The 20,899-nt window shown below is 41.8% G+C and overlaps 2 protein-coding genes across 2 annotated transcripts; one reads left to right on the top strand and one right to left on the bottom strand.

Annotated features, from left to right (window-relative positions):
* Nucleotides 1–1,855: 1,855 nt before the first annotated feature.
* Nucleotides 1,856–2,686, bottom strand: LOC119319532 (histone H2B.2-like). Its single transcript, XM_037594004.1, has one exon. The coding sequence runs from the start codon at nt 2,648–2,650 to the stop codon at nt 2,069–2,071; it is 582 nt and encodes a 193-aa protein (XP_037449901.1). The 5' UTR covers nt 2,651–2,686; the 3' UTR covers nt 1,856–2,068.
* A 3,515-nt stretch (nt 2,687–6,201) lies between these two features.
* Nucleotides 6,202–6,705, top strand: LOC119314399 (histone H4). The gene has a single exon (XM_037589115.1). The coding sequence runs from the start codon at nt 6,249–6,251 to the stop codon at nt 6,558–6,560; it is 312 nt and encodes a 103-aa protein (XP_037445012.1). The 5' UTR covers nt 6,202–6,248; the 3' UTR covers nt 6,561–6,705.
* Nucleotides 6,706–20,899: the final 14,194 nt, after the last annotated feature.

Below are 20,899 nucleotides of genomic sequence, written 5' to 3'. Positions count from 1 at the left end.
GCGATCTACAAGGGTATGTAGATGCACTCTCTTTCTACTCGTTGCTGGTCTCTCCATAGATAGATCTTGGTGACACGTAGGAAAATTTTGAATTTCTGCTACGTTCCCCAACAGCCGCGACCCCCACATGACAGTTGCCGAGCCGCTGCTCTTTTCGAGCTCTCAGCTGTTGGCCAGCGCGGCAGCGGCTCTGGCCAGCACCCCTGACTCTCTCCGGTGGCACCAAGAAGGCCCCAAAGCCCAAATTGTTAGATTGTTAAAGTGGGACAATTTTTTTGGGAAACAGTTGTTTGGCATCTGGAAAACACAACAGCCGTGGGTGCCTAAAAACCTTAAAACCATTTTAGGCATCAAATTTCACATCATCTGTTAGAGATGCTGCGAGGTAGTGATGTTTGATGCACTCATGAATGTTTGTCTTTTACCTCGCGTTGCCTCTGATAGTGTGAACTAGCTTCACCCAGCAATGCTACATTTACGAGAAGAATTTACGGAGTCAGGCGGTCATCGACATCCATTAATACACCAAATGTGAATAGAAGACATGTAATTTCTCTTCAGTAACATGCGAGACAACAAAATAGCATGTCTCAACCTCATCTTGTATAAGAGCATCTCTAACAGACTCCTTATTTTGCGGGCCTTTGAAACCGTGATAAAATATGCATAACACTAAACTGCCCCAGTCTGACTAATTGATTGGTCTTAATTGATAGCACTGCCGAATAAGCAACACTAGTAACTACTACTTGAACAAGAACCGTAGCAGTGAAACCAATTGGGTTGCTCTTATTCTTCCATGCCACGTTAATGAATGATACACTACTCGGTTTTGCACCAACCTACTGCTAGGAGATCATGAATCTGCAAAATTTACATTTACGTTACTATACAACAGCGATCATTTTGCAGAGATTTGGAGAACCATCTACTAACCATCATCAGTTTGACCCTGAAAAAATCTAGTAACTATCAAATCGCACTAGAAAATCCGTAAACATAGTAGCAGGAATGTATCACTGCTTTTCAAAATCTCAGTTGCCAAAAACAACACAAATTCAGTCACCGGTCACCACCAACAAACCAAGAAAGCATTTGGTCAAAAAAGAAAAAACCAAGAAAGCATCGGCAACTTATTCGGTAGATCACAACCGTATGGCAGAGATTAGTAACAATTACATCACAGAAGAAAAACGACTTCACGCAAGAAATGGACAAGTCTAATTGTCACACACGTATAGACATTTTAAAAGTACACCAAACTGCTACATACTACTGTGAATATAAGCAACGTTAACTACTACCAGAACAAGAACACCACATAGCAAGGAAACCAATTAGGTTGCTCTTAGTCTTCCATGTCAGGTTAACGAACAATATACTTGGTTCTGTACCTACCTACTGTCAGCAGATCAAGAATGTGAAAATTTACATTTACATTACTACAAAGCACACTCACTTTTCAGATTAGGACGGCCACCTAGTAACCGTCGAATCACATGACAAAATCAGTAGCAGAAATGTATCGTCGCTTTTGAAATCTCATTTTGCCAAAAGCAGAACAAAATTCAGTTACATCCAATGAGCCATCAAAGCATTGGCAATTAAATGGGACGATTGAACAATGGAGTCGGTTGGTTCTGCACATAATGCGGAAGCGTAACCTACTGATCATCAACCTAGAATCTCATCTCACATTACTGGGAAACAAAATCGTACGGCAGAGTCTAGTAGCAATTGCATATCACAGCAGAAATGAATCATCGCTTTCCAAGTCTCCAGTTTACAAGAGCATCACAAATTCAGTTCTTACTTCTTACAACAAGAGAGACAAGCAATCATTTAGCAACTTGCATCAACCAGTAACTAGTACTTCAACGACTTGCAGATAACCAGAGTCAACAAGCACTAAAGTAACAGAACCATCTACACATTTCTACAAAGAACACGATCTAAGATGATGTGGATTTGGTGACGGCCTTGGTGCCATGGTAGAGCCAAGCAACCGTTGAGCAACTTCTATCCAGCACTAGTACTTAAACGACATGCAGATAACCAAAGTCAACAACTACTCTTCCTCCGAAGATACATAAAATGCCTTGTAATTTTTGAAATTGTCGACGGCAGCGTCGCCATGTTCGAAGGCAATCGTGGAGAGACTGCCGGGGAGGAGGAAGCGGACGGAGGTCCGGATCTCCCGGGGGCCGATGGTGGACTTCTTGTTGTAGCGGGCGAGCTTGCCGGCCTCGGCGGCGGGCCTCTCGAACATGTCGTTGACGAAGGAGTTCATGGCGGCCATGGCCTTGGAGGTGATGCCGACCTCCTTGCCGTGCACCTCCTTGAGCACCCTGTAGATGTGGACCTTGTAGGTCTCCTTCCTCCTCTTGCCCTCCTTCTGGTCCCGCTTCTTGCCGCCGCCCGCCTTGTAGGACGTTTCGCCCGCCGGCAGACGCTTCTCGGCCACTGGCTTCTTCCCGGCAGTTGCCGGGGGCTTCTCGGCCGCCTTCTCCGTCGCGGGCTCCTTCTCCGCGGGCTTCTTCTCGGCCGCCTTCTCCGCCGCGGGCTCCTTCTCCGCGGGCTTCTTCTCGGCTACCTTCTCTGCCGCGGGCTCCTTCTCCGCCGGCTTCTTCTCCGCCGCCTTGGGGGCCATCGCTGGTGCGGGGCGGTGGTTGGGGCTTTTGGTGGTGGTTTGCGTTTCGTGCGTAGTGGAAGGTGGTGGGTTTGGAACGAGACGTGTGAAGGAGGTTTATAAATGTGGAAGAGGCGGGCGCTGATTGGAGGAGGGGGTGGTGGCCCGGATCGGTGGGGTCGTGTGGTAGGACCGTAGGATGCGTCCCGCGCTGGCTCGCGTGGACGGACGGATGTGCTTCCGCTTGGATCGCTGGCCTGGCAAAAATGGGCGCGAGAACGGTTGAGCACCTCCGTTTCCTTTTTCTTTTCTTTTTTGAGCCCATAACCTCCGTTTATTTTATTTTCTTTTGCTCTCTTTATTATTGAGCCGAGCACCATCCCTGATATCCTCCGTTTATTTTGAGCCCATAACCTCCATTTATTTTCTTTTCTTTTTTGAGCCCATAACCTCCGTGGATTTGTTTTTTGTTTACTTAACTGCGTATTATTATGAATATCGAGAAGAATGAATATCCATTTCGCTATTGTTTTGAGCCCAACAATTTTCATGCCGTTTTGAGTCACACTGAGATGCTTAAACCTCATTTTTACGTAAGAACATAACGGTGTCAAAGATAGGATAAACATAGGAACGGATTTCCTTTGCAACAAACCTAAGATAGTAAGATGAAGAAAATAAAACAGGATAGATCATTTCCATATATGTCTATATATCTTGTACACCGAGAAAAATAGCACCAGACTAGTACTAAACAAAACTACTGTGCGTTTAAAGAGGAAAAGGGATATAGTGGGGTTTTTTTCGGAAAGGAAATGCAACCAATTCATTGCCGCGGATCTGATCAGATAAAATGTAGAGGAAGAAGTGCACGATGACCTCAGTAATAGCAACTCCGATTCATGAATTTTCAATCACAGTACGTTAGGCTACCACATGGGGGGCACAAGTGACGGGGCCAGACGACATCGAAGCATCGAACCAGCCCCGCACATCATGACGCGGAGCTCGGACATGCCGCGAGGCTTCGTTATACGATCGACGAGCTCGATCTCACCAGCCGGCCATCGCGCCCATGGCGCTTCTGCAAGGATGCCACCAGCAGCAGGAGCACATCATCGCCCGAACTCTGTCGCTTCCCCATACGTCGTCGAGGGGGCTTTGTCAAAAGGGAACCGCTAGATCTGGTCTCGTCAAAGCCACTCGAGAGACGGGGTGGCGGAGGAGAGTTGTCGCATGGAGGTGGGGTACGGGGTAGACATGGTCGCCAAAGCTAGTGCTAAGTGCTCCTCGACACACTACCTGACCATACACGCGTTGACCACAACTGCCACCGTCTAGACTCCCCTCCCCGCTACCACCGGGAGACATCACTCTACATGTTGCCTCGCCCCACGGTTCATTCTCTGCCTCGGTGGAAAGCAAGCTAGTGTGGATCATCAAAGTCGGTGGGGGCATTGCGCTGGCTAGGTCCTCGCTGATGACGAGCAAGCACATGGACGCGATGGAGGAGTCCCCCTTGCACCACCTAGCCGACAATGAGGGTCATGATGACGATGGTGGTAGGGCAAAAGGCAAACTACTTCCTCTGTTCCCTAATATAAGATTTTTTAGCTTTTTCTTGATTCATATGTATCTACACACATTTTAGGCCTCCTTTGGTTTGGAGGAATTTCATAAGAATTTTAGAGTATAGGATTTTTATAGGATTTTTTTTCCTTTAGAGCCCTTTGGTTCATAGGAATAGATTCCTATTCCTACATAGGATTGGTTCCTATCCTCCACATTTCATAGGAAAATAAAAATGAGCCTAGACTCAATGGAAAAATTCCTTTGTTGTCAACCAAATGACATCTCGTTTCTTATTCATACTCATAGGATTTGAGATACATGTCATATCATTTCCTACAAAATTCCTATTCCTACGGTAATCCTATCCTATGAACCAAAAGAGGCCTTAGTATGTATGTAGTCAATATTTTGAAATGACTAAAAAGGTCTTATATTAGAGCACAGAGGGAGTAATATATAACCAATTGCACGACATCGAGACGTGAGCATGCGCTCGGGACGAGGAGGAGCCAAGTAGTGAGAAGTGAGAGAGTGAGTTCCCAGTTGTGCTGACAAAATATGAGTGACATTAACCCACATAGGTACCATGAAAACAAGGTTTACACAAATGTATATGGATCTTTTAGTAATATGTCAAGTACCAGAAGTAAGTGATTGTAATATGCCAAGTACCGATGGAGAAAACATTTTGTGTAACATGTTGACGACCTCAAGGAAGCCACAGTGAAAACGAAGCATCGATCAGGTCAACATTTGCGAGATAAAAAATAAAAAAAATGAATTTAGAAGAATCTTTGATAATGTCATACCATTGGATGCATGCCTCGAAAGGAAGGTGTGGCACCGAAGACATTTCTGACTTTTGTTGTTCTAACTTGGAGCTAGCAAATTGTCCTAATCTGTTTATTATTCGAATATCCATACAATAAAACAATGAGTGCCATGACCATCAATTTTTTTTTGAAATATTTAAGTAATTTTCCATGTTGCATGGCTATTCACATATGCAAGAATTGTATGATGGCTCTCTTCCAGCTTCTGGATGTGACGGTCTTTCTGTCCACTTCTTCTCCGTGTGAAGCAGCTACCGATGTTTGGCCTCTTGGTCTTTAAGCTTCTCGTTGAGGAGTTGTGCACGTCAGCGATGTGCTTCCGTCGAGGTTTAGGACGTCGGGCGGTGCAACATGGGGAGGGTTAAGAGTGCCCAAGTAGTTGTAGAGGAGCCGAACCCCCGTCCACGACATCAGCCGGAGAGCCAAGGGGACGGCGACGTGCAACGGATTATGGGTAGTTCAGGACACAGCCTCAGCGCAGCACGCGGGCATGGAGTTCCAGCCGCCGGACCGTCGCTCTGGGAGGGAGTGGGTTGGGCCGAAGAGCCGAACCCTCGTCGGCGGTGAGGTCGTCTACTCATCCCTCAATCTATTTGCTCTATAGTCCAGTTAGCGTGCAGCACGCGGTGTGAATGGAAGTACTTATTCAAATACAAAAAGCTTTGTTATTTAGAGGATTAATTGAGAAAATAAAAGCGGTCGGATTGGAACTAACGGCCAATATGGATGTTTACAACACCTGTGCAGTAATACTTGGATTGCAGAGGAGCCAAACACGTTCCAACTAGAGCATGGATTCATGAGTTTGGGTATTTTGAAGATGAAGATTTCTAATAGTTCCATGTTTTGAGTATGTGGAAATTACTTCATGTGTCTTTCATATAGAGGAATTTCCAAACTTATGATTAGGTTGATAATCGATGTTTTGACTGATGCATCCGTTTAGTGGAATCCATAGGGTGCTTTGGAACCGGCAAAGTCCAAATGTTTTGACCCGCAGCCCGCCTCGCCAAAGATGAAATCTAGGAACCACGTCAGCGATCCGCGCCCCCTCTCTCCCGGATCACCATCTTAGCCGTCCAATCCCGTACAGATCCAACGGCCGGCTGCACCCTCCCCCCTTGTTAAATCCCCCTTCCATTCCCTCCAGTCTCAGCACCAGCAGCCGCCGCCACCACAGCTCCTCCTCCATTTCCATCTCAGTCAGCTCCAAGATGTCCGGCCGCGGCAAGGGCGGGAAGGGGCTCGGCAAGGGCGGCGCCAAGCGCCACCGGAAGGTGCTCCGGGACAACATCCAGGGCATCACCAAGCCGGCGATCCGTCGTCTGGCGCGGCGGGGCGGCGTGAAGCGCATCTCGGGGCTGATCTACGAGGAGACCCGCGGCGTGCTCAAGATCTTCCTGGAGAACGTCATCCGCGACGCCGTCACCTACACCGAGCACGCCCGCCGCAAGACCGTTACCGCCATGGACGTCGTCTACGCCCTCAAGCGCCAGGGACGCACCCTCTACGGATTCGGCGGCTAGGCCGCGCTGGTCCAAGCCAGGAGGATCCGTCTTGCACCACCGGATTAGTGCTAGTAGCTATGCGTTGTCTGGTGGTGGTGTTCATGTCCTCGGTGTAATGGCTGCATCTCGCTGCTGTTCGCGCTGGACTTGTTTGTTGTTTGGGTGTACGACGGAATGGAAATCGCAGCATTTTACCCCTGAATTCGTATGGAATCTGTGGCTCTGTCGATGTTTGTTCGTGCGTGCGGTCAGATATTACCAGTGCTTTCTTCAATCCCCATTGCCTCGATCATCGAAAAAAATCCCCATTGCCTCGTTTTGTAAATTTCTGCCCCCAAATCCCGTTTGTGTTGGCTTCAGTGTTTGCTGGATTCTCAAACCAAATCTTATTTTGTTGGCTTCAGTGTTTTGGTGGATTCAGGCTGAAGAAGGTCAAGTGTTGGGAGTTGTTTTGTTCCTCTATCGTGATGTAGAACTTGTAGGGCTCATTTGGTTTGGAGTAGTATAGGAATTTGATAGGATGGCACTTGCCACCCTAAGGAATTGACTTGCCTCGTTCCTACGCACAAAATAAGCTTTGAGTGGATGTGTAGTTTCCTCCAAAAGCATAGGAAATGAATAGTATTCCTATGAAATTCCTTTACGCATTTCCTACAAACCGAATGCATATATAGGAAATTTTTCTCTGGAATCCTTGTTCCTATGTTTTTCCTATAAAAATCCTCCAAACCAGACGAGGCCGTAGTGCTGGAGTTATATCCCTAGCTAGAATGTGTTTGAGCTACCTGTGATGTCGAACTTGTGCAGTATGTGCCCATGTTAGTTCAGTGGAGTAGTACATTTTTTTTGTTGAACTATTTGTTTTGTTGTGACTTGTGTACTATCAAGTTATTAGTGTTAACTGGTGAAGCGTTAAACATGTGTTTGGTGCTGATTGGTGAAATGTTGCTGCTGTTCATCTTTTTATTGTCAGTGTATCCTGTAATTGATTTTTCTTTTGTGGAAACTCCACCCGCGTATTGATCAAATAACAAGAGTCATATGATCGTTTATTACATAGTTAGCCACGCAGGGCGGAACAGTATTCCAGGAATTGAACCCGCAAATTTATCAATTATGAGTTGGGCGCTTTTACCATTCTAAATTTAGCTATCTCATGCGCCGTCATATTAGCCCGTCAATTTACAATCTTTAGATCCTTAATAAACTTAGCAACGCTGATTGCTTCCTTTTTTAGATCCACCAGAGGAGACCTGTCAAAGTTTTTTTTTTTTGCAAGAAAAGATGCAGCAAAAGAGCAGTCAATTTTCAAAATAATTGGTTTGAGAAGAGTGATACAAATGTATATCCTGGCAAGACACGCATGAAGTTTCGCTTAGTCCACACCAGAGCACACATGAATAAAATCCCATGATGAAACCAGGACTTCTCCCAGATGATTCCTGATGATAACCCCAACGCTAGCTGATCCTAAACTCTCCACGAAGCTAGCATCAATATTTACCTCAATATACTCCGGATCCGGAGGCTTCCAAAGAGCACGATTCATTTTTGGCGGACTAACCTACTTCCCGTCACCAAGCACCCCCTTACCCTTTTTGCTTAAATCCACTTGCACACAATTGTAGGCAGTCGTGAATGTTTTCCAATAGTTTTCCATGAAGATAACAGAGGTGGTCACATATTCTTTCCCTTTTCCAAAAATCAGATCATTCCTCAGGTGCCAAGCTCTCCATAACATAAATAAAACTTGCTCGCGAACCAGCAACCCCAGTTGATCAAGCAGGATGAGGAGCCAGTCCGGCCCCCTAAATTTGAACAACTCCTCACCCGGAATATTCCACACTTCCCCCAAGGCGATACGCAAAGCACACGCCTTCAGGACAGGTCACAAGGGCATGGAAAATACTCTCATCTTGAACACCACAAATAGTGCATAAACCCAGGATCGTTTGATGATGGGTTACCCTATTTACCTGTACCACCAACCTGTTGGTGGTAGCTCTCCAAGCAAAAATTCTATTTTTTTGCGGGACTTTAGCCTTCCAAATAACATCCCACATTCTTCTTTCCTCATTAACCGCATTGCTAGAAATTCTTATCTCCTCGCTGCAATCCTTGAGATTTAACGCTAGCTTGTACGCACTTTTAACAGAGAACATCCCACTTTTCTCATAGTGCCAAGCAACAAGATCCCCCTTCCCCACAGACTGAATGCATAACTTTAAGATCTCTTCAGCATCATGATGAAAAAATAGCTGCCTAATCAAATTTTCTTCCCATGTTTTAGTCCCGCTCATGAATAATTCCGACACCCATTTCAGTCTAGTACGCTTCTATTTTGCTATAGCTTTTAGGCCCGAATTTCTTGGAAGCCAATTATCTCTCCAGATGTTAACATTGTTGCCATCGACCACTCTCCATATGACCTTTTTTTAACAGTTCCAATCCATGCATAATACCCTTCCAATTCACCGACGTGGCTTGCGGGAAAACCGTATCCAATATATGACCATTGGGATAATATTTTGCCTTCAAAATCATAGCACACAACGAGTTCGGGTACACTAATAACCTCCAGCCTTGCTTAGCTAATAGAGCTTGATTAAATAACCTTAGATCACGGAATCCCATGCCGCCCTTACTTTTTGGTTTTGTTAGTTTATCCCAAGCTAGCCAATGTGTTTTCCTTCTATCCTCTTCGACTCCTCACTAGAAATTCCTTATAATCTGAGCAAGTTCCTCGCATAATGAGACTGGGAATTTAAAAAGTCCCATGGCATACATTGGGAGCGCTTGTAGAACACCCTTAATTTGATATTCCTTTATACCAACTAGAAGCATACTTTTCAATCCAATCTGACGCTCTTTTTAAAGCCTTATCCTTGGTCGCCTGAAAATTTTCAACCTTCATTCTACCCTCAGGCACTGGTAATCCAAGGTACTTATCCTCAAAAAATTCAACGGTAATTTTGAGAATAACCATCATAGACACCTGATCCTCCATACTGCACTTTTTACCAAATTTAATGGAGCACTTATCTGGGCTCAGAAGCTGACCAGTTCCCTTCTCATAAACCGACAAAATATTTTTAATGGTTAATGCTTGATCAATGGACCCCTTGAAAAATAGGAGGCTATCATCCCCAAACAAAAGATGTGAAATACCTGGACCTTGTCTGCTTAGCTTAAACTCTTTAAGAGCACCTTTCTCACAAGCATCCTTTAACAACAAGGAGAGTGCCTCAGTCACAAAAAGGAACAAATAAGGTGATAAAGGATCCCCTTGCCTATAATTGATGTTGATTTTGTTGGTGAGTAGTGAATTTTATTTAAAACTGTTTGCTGATTGATACAACAAAGGCAGGTATGCCTGCGGCAAATTTTACCCGTACGCGGCGGGCATGGCAGAATTTTCTGCCTGGAAAGGCAATTTTTTTACCTCACGGGCACGAGCTCTACCCGTGCGCGAGCACCATGGTGCCCCACTGCCATCCATAAAATAACTATAACACAATACTGCGCAGCAATTTCAGATTTTTGAGGCATTGAGCATTTATACAGATACACTAGTCGATTAAGCATCTTCAAGATCCAAGGCCAGAACAAGAATTCTGAAAGGCATATCAAAGAGGAATTTCGAAACACTACACTATCAGGTGGGAACGGTACTACAAGATCAAGTCGAATGCGAAAACAAAGTGCAAGAAGAGTCCAACTCCAAGGCATTCAAAAATCTCCTAAACAGTTCCTAGGAAGCATGCAACAACCAATACGAGAGTAAATATAACTACTCCAACCTATGCATGGTATCATCACCATCATTGTCCAACACGGTGTATCACATTGAATGCATTTGGTAGACTGCACTAGGCTCAGGAGGGCCGCTGGATGCAATTTTGGCCCATCAGGTTGTCTGAGTTGCATCAGAATTTTGTTGCACACGAACCTTAAAGTATCTCTGGGTTTGGATCTAGAAGAACGCTCGAATCACTCCTTTTTTCAGAGCCAGACCTGAGTGATGCAACTCGAGGCGGTTGCGCGTGTGTGGACGCGGGGAAGATGGCGTGTAATTTCCCGAAGTGGTGCCATAAATACTCTGACCACTCTCTCACCGCTCACTCTTCCCTCTCTCCACTCTCTCATCGATGGCACACGCACAAGATCTGGACGGCGAGCATCAGAGCCAAGATCTGGACGCCAAGCACCGACGTCGAGCAACGTCCTCATCACCCCTCAGGCACGCGTCTGTCAATGGCAGTAAGCCCTCTATCCCGATGGTCGATTTACGCATCAATTATACCATTCGCACACTCGAATTGGGCATCGAATCTACTTCTAGGCTTCGAGGACTGAACAAAGCATACCCTACTGGGGGTTTGAGCAGTTTGAACGGGATTGCATATGATTTTCGCTACTGGGGGAGGGGGGGGGGCACTGTCCACTCAAATCCACCAATATTCTAAATATTCGATTCGAAAATTTTGTTTGAGTGTGGGGTTTATGATGAGTTCATCCTTAAGGTACTTCTTAAAGATATGATCATTTCTAATGAGCCGAGGCCAAATGTTGATGGTCACATGGTTAGGTTTTCCGCACCGCACTTGTGTCATAATAATGTTGGGGCAATATGTCTATTGGGCAAAACTAAAGTTTTGGTTAGTGAATTTTGTGTCATTTTATTATGACCAGCAAACGGCCCGTGCGTTTCAACAGGACAAAAAAAATTCATAATCTCCAATGTCCATGACAAAATTTTGCTGCATCACCGAGATACACTATCACTCTCATTTTCATGAAATCGTCAACAATGTTTGAAAATCATGAACATATTTTTAAACTTGTGAACATATCTGAAATATTTTTGCAGATTTTCAAATATTTTCTAAAATCATGAACATTTTTTGAACTCATGAAAAATTTATACTATTTCCAAACATTTTTTAAAAATTGTGAAATTTTTAAAATATATTTCCTGGATAGGCGAACATTTCTAGAATCGACCAATATTTTTTTGATCAAACAGTTTTTGAAACTCATGAACATTTTTTTGATTTAACGAACATGTTTTGAAATGCATGATCATATTTTGAATCAGCGAACATTTTATGATTCAATAAACTATTTTGTAAGTCACAATAGTTTTTATTTTTTAGGATATTTTCAATTCATAAACAATTTTTGAATTTGCGAAATTTTGTTCAGTTTCATTAACATTTTTAATACATGAATTTTCAGAAAACATTATGAACATTTTTTATTTGCTGAACATTTGTTTTCAAAATTTCGAGTATGTGAACATTAAAATCCCAAACATTTTCTAAAAATCTCGTACATTTTCTGAATCCACATATGTTTATGGATTATTAAACAATTTATTTCAAAATTCCCATTTTTTTATTTTTCGGAGATTTTTGAATTTTAAAATTATGGAAAGTAGAAAAAACGAAGACAGATAATAAAAACGCAAAATAAAAAACAAAATTTAAAAACCAGGCTGCCCGGACATGAGCCGGCCTAAAGAGGTGCTCTGTTTCTTTTCTCAGCACGGAGAGTGTAGTATAGATGGTTCCTGCTGCATGGGCCGGCCCCGGCAGGGATTCCCCTGTGTGAAACCTTTTTTTATCACTTTATTATTACGTATAGATATGCACCACAAAATATTCACGACGGTCCAAAATTATGTTAATGAATTATGACCACAATTTCCATAGCAAATGAATTTTGTTTAGAGAATTGTTCTAAAGTACATGTTGTCGCCATATTGTTATTTGGTGAATCCTGATGTAATTTGATGGCCGGATTTAATATTTGGGAAACCTTATGATATCCTACGAAAATATTAATGCCATTTCACTATGAATGTCGAGTTTAATGTTTACCCGGTGGCAATGACATCTATATTTTTATGTTAATTCCAATGTCATTTTCATAATATATCATTGAGAATTTTAATGATAGTTTTGACACTTATGTTTAATATTGTTATCATTGTCAGCTTTTGTGACAAAAGGTATCATTGTGTCTGATGGCAACCATGATTAGATTATGTTGTCGATTCATTTTAATGTTGGCTATTAATTTAGCCGAAGTTCTTCCTGATCATTATGTGATCTCAGAATGGAACCAACGAGAAGTTTTGATTAGAGATTTAATGACAAAGTTTTTATGGCATACGATGATACTTCGACTAACATTAATTATTTTTCATGTGCCATGTATGAAAAAATAAGATCCTTTTCATTTTTGCCCAACGGTGATACATGTTCGAATAATAATTAAGCATATCTTTAATTCATCTCGTTGCATGGTTAATTCATGCTCGATGTTTTGTTACGATGTTCATAACGTTTCCTCACCCCCCCCCCCTTTTAACAATGAACATTAAGAATTATGCTAAACTTTGGTTTTGGCATGCACGGACCTTATTTAGACAACTTTCCCCACATGAAGAATTAGAGATCATTGTCTCATGTAAGGAATCTCTCAACGTTTCTGCCGCTAATGCTAAAGGATGTTAATCATGATGTTAAGGAAACCATTGGGAGTGGTCGCATAAGTTGTGTGTCAACATGCACATTACTAATTCAAAGGAGGTTAAAGAAAAGACTATTTAGTTTATTCCACTAGCGTTTGGAGATGTCTTAATTCTCCATCTTAATGATGATGTTTGTTTATGCTCCTAGTTATTGGAGAAACTTGATTTTTTTTCTCTGTACGTAATAGATCACATGATTATGTATGATTTTAAATGTATGGTCAGGTCAACTCCAATTAGCCGGCGTTATTCTTGCCAAGTGGCCAGACAACTTATGTTTTCATTTTATAATCATTATGTGTGTTATGGTACAATTAAGATGTAAGAGAAGTGTAAAATAATGAGACGTCGTCAAAAGTGCAACCTTTTCTATTAGACCACATTTTAGAGGGAGAATGGATGTCTCATTTAAGATGAGGTATCACACTCACCTCTCTTACTCAAACCATAACACAGACTATGATAATTCTCTGATTAAGATGCAACAAGTTTATTTAGAAGAATGAATGAAAATCACACCAATGTTGTAACTCCTTTTATCATGTTTACATCTACTTACTCCCTAGACCACATTTTGAGAGGGAGAATGAATGTCTCATTTAAGAAGAGGTATCACACTCACCTCTCTTACTCAAACCATAACACAGACTATGATAATTCTCCGATTGAGATGCAACAAGTTTATTTAGAAGAATGAATGAAAATCACAACAATGTTGCAACTCCTTTTATCATGTTTATATCTATTTACCCCCTTATGAATAATATGAAGCACACATTAATGATAAAGTGGCAAGTTTGTGAATCTAATGTCGCTTATGAGTTATGATATTGATGTAATTAAGTTGTGGCTTATGATTATATTTCTAACCAACGTTGTTTGTAATTATGTGCCACACTTCATTAAGTTCTTTTTCGTCTTGTGCCCTACAGTGGTGCAGATCAAAACTGAAATGTATACTTTTTAAGACATTAGACTCTAAAGCATGATATATGTTCTATAAGAGTAAAGTAATTACCGGGAACTTGGTGCCTAGGAACACAAATCTCGAGGAGAAACTGACTATCCATGAGATCTTTATTCATGTGCATTAGGTGGATTGAGGATTATGAAATAACTAATGCAACACCTAGGGTCGAACCTCATCACTTCCCTATGATAAATAATGTGGGTGAACATTCTTCTTAGTGGCTTGTTGCTATGTAGGGTGAAGGGTACAAGCTATTACAATTTTCTGGACGAGTTAAATATTGTAGGCTATAAATGGCTTTACAAATCCAAACATGACTGTGAGAGAAATCCTGAAAGGTTAAAAGGATTGTAACCAAAAATCTTGTAATAAAGAGAGAACGGATTTGTCTTCTGACACCTTTCCTCTTGCCGGGATTAAGGAATTTTCAAGATGTTTGTGTTATTACGATGACTTGTTTTTATGTTGACTCAAATTATGAATGTTTACGTGGCTCAGCCAGAAGGCTTTGTCATGAAAGGAAAAGGAAGATAAGGCATGTAGTCTGGAGAATTTATGTTATGAGCTAATACAAGCATTGAGACAATGTTACTTTCAGTCTGGGGGAGTAAGTTCTCTACCCCATGTAGATGAAAAGCTCACTAGCTAAACCAAATGTTTTCTATCTTTCAATAATGACACGAATGATCTTTGTGTTATCTTGTGCACTAATTGCATGGAGATTCATCCAAACATAGGTCCAAAAGGAGTAAAATTCATATTATGATGACATACATGGACAAAGTATGAAATAAATACGTTATCCGCTAGTAGTATGTGCTATTAAAGTCAAGCGCGATAAAAATGAACATTTTAGTGTCTAAGGAACTAATTTTGAACTAATCGGATAATGTTGGTTCCTTATGTTTCAACTGTCAGAAGCACCTTATGTATTAAGTATGAACACGCCCGCTTATTTATAATGGCATACTCGGCAAAATTGTGTTTAATCCAGAACTGGACAACTGAAAAGTCGTTATCAAGCTTTGCAATATATGAAAGGCTATGATTATTACATGCTCATTTAAAATGAGTTTGATAACCTCATAACTGTGGGTCAGACAAACTTTGTTTTGGTGTGGTATGCGAATATTAAGAATTCCATGCCGTGTTACATCCGCACCCTCACACAAGGAGGTTTATCATGGAAAAGCTCCTAAATGACAACCATGGCATCATCACTGATACAAACTATTTGTGGCATGTTAAGAGGCTACCGAGCAGGTTGTATGTCGAAAGAATATTTTTCGTGGAGTTAAGAGTGGTAGACAACATCTCCAAACCACTCACTGTGATTATGATCACACATTTCTCTATGTGAGTAACAACAAGTTAATTGGTGATGCCAAAGCCATTTACATTATATCTCCATTGTGAAAGATAGTCCAGGATCAAACGTAAGATATTTTATATATAAATTTTGCGGTTCGGCTCACTAAAGGCTCACCACACATTACTTGATGATGATGTTGCCGACATAGGTTTAGGAGTTTTTTGATCCTGCAAATGAGGACCGTTAAATAAACCAACTCCCATAAAGTTAATTGGCACTCATGGTTGACAAGATTTTTTGAGCCCATAACTTCACCGAGCCCAAGAAGATCGCTATGGCTTCTCTACATTTTGTGGGAAACAAGTTCAAGATCAACACAAAGATCGTGAAGAGCCACCCATAGCTACATGGGAAGAGATGAAGAAAGCCATGCACTCAATATTTGTCCCCAAGAATTTCACAAAGGCACTTGTACAAGAAGCTTCAAGGGCTACAACAAGGGACTCATACCGTGGGAAATACTAAAAGGAGATGGAGTCCGCGATGATAAGAGCCAACATAGAATAATCCAGCGAGCAAACAATGGTAGCACATGAAAAAAATAAGAGAAGCAAACCATGGTTCGCTTCCTCAGTGGCTTGAAACATCCTATCAAGCATCGCTTCAACGGCTTGAACCATCCTATCAAGTATCGCCGACGTCCAACCGTATGTGACTGGTGAAATTGATGCAACAAGCTAGAAGGGGTCAACATCCTCCCCACGGTTGTTACTGTTCTCACTACTTCCACGCTTGTTAGCCATATGTTGTGTAGTTCAATGAAATTTCCCAATTTGATGTCTGAATTTCTTGTTTCAAGTTCCACCTATGGGCCATGTGTTCTGGTTTAGAGATTGCTCCAGGACTTAATTTTTGGTTCGTCTACACGATGCATACAACAAGATGGGGAGTTCGAGGACCAAACAAGTGCTTCCTGTACACTGTAGGTTTGGGACTTCAATTCATACGCTCTAACTCTACACTTTTCAGTGCTTTCTCTGATATTGATTGGGCAGGCTGTAATGATGATAGAAAATCAACTAGAGGTTTTGCAATCTTTTTGGCTCCAATCTTATTTCTTGGAGTGCCAGGAAACAAGGAACAATGTCAAGACATAAGCTGAATATAAATCACTGTCTAATGCCAGTGCTGAGATCATTTGGTTGGAGTCTTTGCTTGAAGAATTGGGAATAAAGCAACAACGCACCTCATGTCTATGGTGTGATTATTTAGGTGCTACCTACCTATCAGCTAACCATGTTTTTCATGCTAGAACAAAATACATTAAAATAGATTTCCACTTTGTACGAGAAAGAGTTGCAGAGAAGAAGTTGAAAATATGATTCATCCCTTCCGAAGGTTAAGTTGCCTATGGCTTCACCAAAGCATTGCCAATCAAGCCATTTGAAGCATTCAAGAACAATCTTAATTTAGGATAGTTAAGATTAAGGGAGGGTGTTAGACATAGAGATGTTTGTGCATGTAATCTCAATTCACCTCTATCTCTTTATCCTTCCTATAACAATCTCTCTCTCTACCCCGTGTTACAAACTGAATCCTAGCGATCGCGTTGGAAGCCTTGTAAACCACGGCTGGGGTTGTTCCTGCCATCCATCAATAGAAAGTAAACCTGATATGGTCATAACTAATAGGTATGCTAATTATTGCATCGGCAGAGATCTTGTTGGGATGAAAGAAAGAAAAGAAAAGGACGTGGCGCATGCAAATTCTGGAAGAGACTTGCTAGATGCAAATCAGCATGAGGACGTGGCCTCACATGCGGTATGGAAAAATAATACTCCTCATTTATGTGCTAATGCAGCATGGAGATCAGTCAAGCATTCTTTTTGTTTCAAAGGAATGCACGCACATATTTTTTGGGATGAAAGGAAGGAGAATTGGTTTGAACGGAAGGAGATCAAGATGTTATCTATCTTTCTATTTTTACCAAGGAAAGAGAAGGATCAGTCTTACACGTGTTCTGTATGGGATCTGTTGTGTTTAAAGGCTGTTGGGTGGGGTCCACCTACACACATATTGCACGAGAAAGAGACGCCACGACCAAAATAAGGAGTCTAGTTTGTTATCAGGTTGGCGAATATTTAATTAGTTAATTCTTTGTTAGTTAGGATAAAAGTAAGAGTCCACGTGAGTTTAGCTTTGTTTCTAGGCCGGCTACTACTATAAAGCCAAGTTATGCGTCCCATGTAATGCAGGTTATATTTTGATATGAAATAGACAGATGTGTTTTTAGGGGTAGACACCCGTATCAAGTTTTTGAGGTAGCTTTAGAAAACCTCTTTGTTGCGATTTCTGTGAGGAAATTGTTTTGCGCGTGAGGTGCTGTCGTCCAGATTGTTTCTCTCGTGCTGAGCCGCAAGGTTCAAACCCTCTACTTCGTGTACATCGCGTGCGCGGGCGAGAGATTACTGCTCTGAAGGTGGAGTACCGTGAAAGATCGGGCCGCAATAACAGATCGGATCTCGCCATCGAGGTTCGGTGAATATTAGTTGGTATTCAGAGCAAAGGTTGTTCACGGTACAATATTTTTCTTCGAGTTCTATTGAATTTTTTATCATGAGGAAAGATTGTAGCTCGCAAATGATGATGTCGGTGGAAAAGGATCCATTGCGTGCCTTGCCGTGGTACCAATGCTTTACGCGCGTGCGTGTCGGGCCGGCGAGTTGTGCAACTTTGATGAATAGTTATTCGAGTATGAATTTAGTAAGTAAGACTATGGTTGATGCTTTGAACCTATTGTTGATTGAACATCCAGAACCTTACGAGTTTTGGTGGAAGGACAGGTTTGTCAATATCATGCATCGAATCGAGGTACGGTTTACTCTATGCGGATATGGTGATCGGGTCATGTGTGATGTGCTTCCTGTGCACATGCATACATGTTCGATACTGCTAGGAAAACCATGGACAGATAAAAGGCAGTTGACATATCATTCGGTTGGTGAATTTTCTTTTGTTCATGGCGGACAATACGTACCACTTGAGTCGTACACATCAGAGAACTATATGGCTGATCGTCGAAAGCGAGATATTGCTCAAGCTGCATCAGAAGTGAACACAAAGAAGGTTGAAGCCGCTGAAATTTTTATGGACATTGTTCCGTCTGTAAATAAAAGTACTACAGAAGAGAACGAACCGAAACCGAGGACGGTTTTGCTTCAAAGGGGAGAGGATGATATGGTCATAACTAATAGGTATGCTAATTATTGCATCGGCAGAGATCTTGTTGGGATGAAAGAAAGAAAAGAAAAGGACGTGGCGCATGCAAATTCTGGAAGAGACTTGCTAGATGCAAATCAGCATGAGGACGTGGCCTCACATGCGGTATGGAAAAATAATACTCCTCATTTATGTGCTAATGCAGCATGGAGATCAGTCAAGCATTCTTTTTGTTTCAAAGGAATGCACGCACATATTTTTTGGGATGAAAGGAAGGAGAATTGGTTTGAACGGAAGGAGATCAAGATGTTATCTATCTTTCTATTTTTACCAAGGAAAGAGAAGGATCAGTCTTACACGTGTTATGTATGGGATCTGTTGTGTTTAAAGGCTGTTGGGTGGGGTCCACCTACACGCATATTGCACGAGAAAGAGACGCCACGATCAAAATAAGGAGTCTAGTTTGTTATCAGGTTGGCGAATATTTAATTAGTTAATTCTTTGTTAGTTAGGATAAAAGTAAGAGTCCACGTGAGTTTAGCTTTGTTTCTAGGCCGGCTACTACTATAAAGCCAAGTTATGCGTCCCATGTAATGCAGGTTATATTTTGATATGAAATAGACAGATGTGTTTTTAGGGGTAGACACCCGTATCAAGTTTTTGAGGTAGCTTTAGAAAACCTCTTTGTTGCGATTTCTGTGAGGAAATTGTTTTGCGCGTGAGGTGCTGTCGTCCAGATTGTTTCTCTCGTGTTGAGCCGCAAGGTTCAAACCCTCTACTTCGTGTACATCGCGTGCGCGGGCGAGAGATTACTGCTCTGAAGGTGGAGTACCGTGAAAGATCGGACCGCAATAACAGATCGGATCTCGCCATCGAGGTTCAGTGAATATCAAAACCAAAAAACGAAACATCTAAAAAATAGAAAAAACAAAAGCACGCGCACCCGTCAAATGGGCTGGCCGTTTTTATTATAATTGATGTGTTGGTAAGTAGCGATTTGATTTGAACGAGTTAATGGCAGACTTTGTTTTGGGAAAGTGCCGATTTGCTTGAGTTAATGCATGCGTCAAATGAGCCCACCAAAATTGGCTGCTGTCGAGCGAAATGTCACCTGTAAGACGCTCGTGGCATAATATAGAGTTAGACGAGGTGTTGGTGGGAGGTGAGGCGAGACTACCAAGTCCCCTTTTAGGAGTAGAGATATGGGAATGCTTGGTTCCCTGTATGTACTTATGTTATGTCTTTCATATGAAAATCATATCTTCTGATTGAATGCAATCTTATATTTCTCTCCTAGGCCAAGGAAATATTTCATTTTTATTTATTTAATGTATTCACTGAAGGTTGGCCAGGAGTACGTGTATGATAGATTTATATATTATCGAAAGGGAGTACTGATACTTGGCAACGAAATATTGCATGTCTTACACACCATTTTGATACATTTTTTATTCAATATGATACATTATTAAACCAAGAGAGATATACAGATACACGGCAACGAAATGTTGCATGTCTTACAGACCATTTTGATACATTTTTTATTCAAGATGAAATGTTCATTTGTATAGCACACAGATAATTATAGCGCAATTGTCGAGCACAAAAAATGAAACAGAAAAATGGACAGACCAACTTTTTCTACAAACTCACCATGTCGAGCACATAAATGGAACAGAAAAAAAGTAAACTAAAAAATGAAACATAGAAAAAACGGGAAAATAAAAACACGCGCACGCGTCAAATGGGCTGGCCAGTTTTTATTATATTTGACGTTTTGGTAAGTAGCGATTTGATTTGAATGAGTCATTTCAAGACTTTGTTTTGAGAAAGTGCCGATTTGCATGAGTTAATGCATATGTCAAATGGGCCGGTCAAAATTGGCCACGGTTGAGCAAAATGTCACCTGTAATATGCTCGTGGGCATAATATAGAGTTTGACGAGGGTTTGGTAGGAGGTGAGGCATGCTCGTGGGCATAATATAGAGTTTGACGAGGGTTTGGTAGGAGGTGAGGCGAGACTATCAAGTCCAACTTTAGGAGTAGAGATATGTAAATGCTTGGTTCCCTATACATACTTATGTTATTTTTCTTTTTTAGGAAAAACATATCTCCTAATTGCATGCGATCTTATATTTATCTCCCAGGCCAAGGAAATATTTCATTTTTATTTATTTAATGTATCCACCGAAGGTCGCGCGGACGGCGGGAGGTGGAAGCCAAATGAAGGCAATTGGGCAGTTGGCGCGCGGCTGCCATTTTTACATCTCGAGTGTATGGAGATGCAAATTTACATCTCCGGAAAGCGGTGACGTAAT

The sequence above is a fragment of the Triticum dicoccoides genome, chromosome 6A (assembly GCF_002162155.2).
Source record: "Triticum dicoccoides isolate Atlit2015 ecotype Zavitan chromosome 6A, WEW_v2.0, whole genome shotgun sequence".
Taxonomy (NCBI): Eukaryota; Viridiplantae; Streptophyta; class Magnoliopsida; order Poales; family Poaceae; genus Triticum; species Triticum dicoccoides.
Note: the sequence above shows the minus strand (reverse complement) of the source record. Positions and strands in the feature narration are given on the sequence as shown.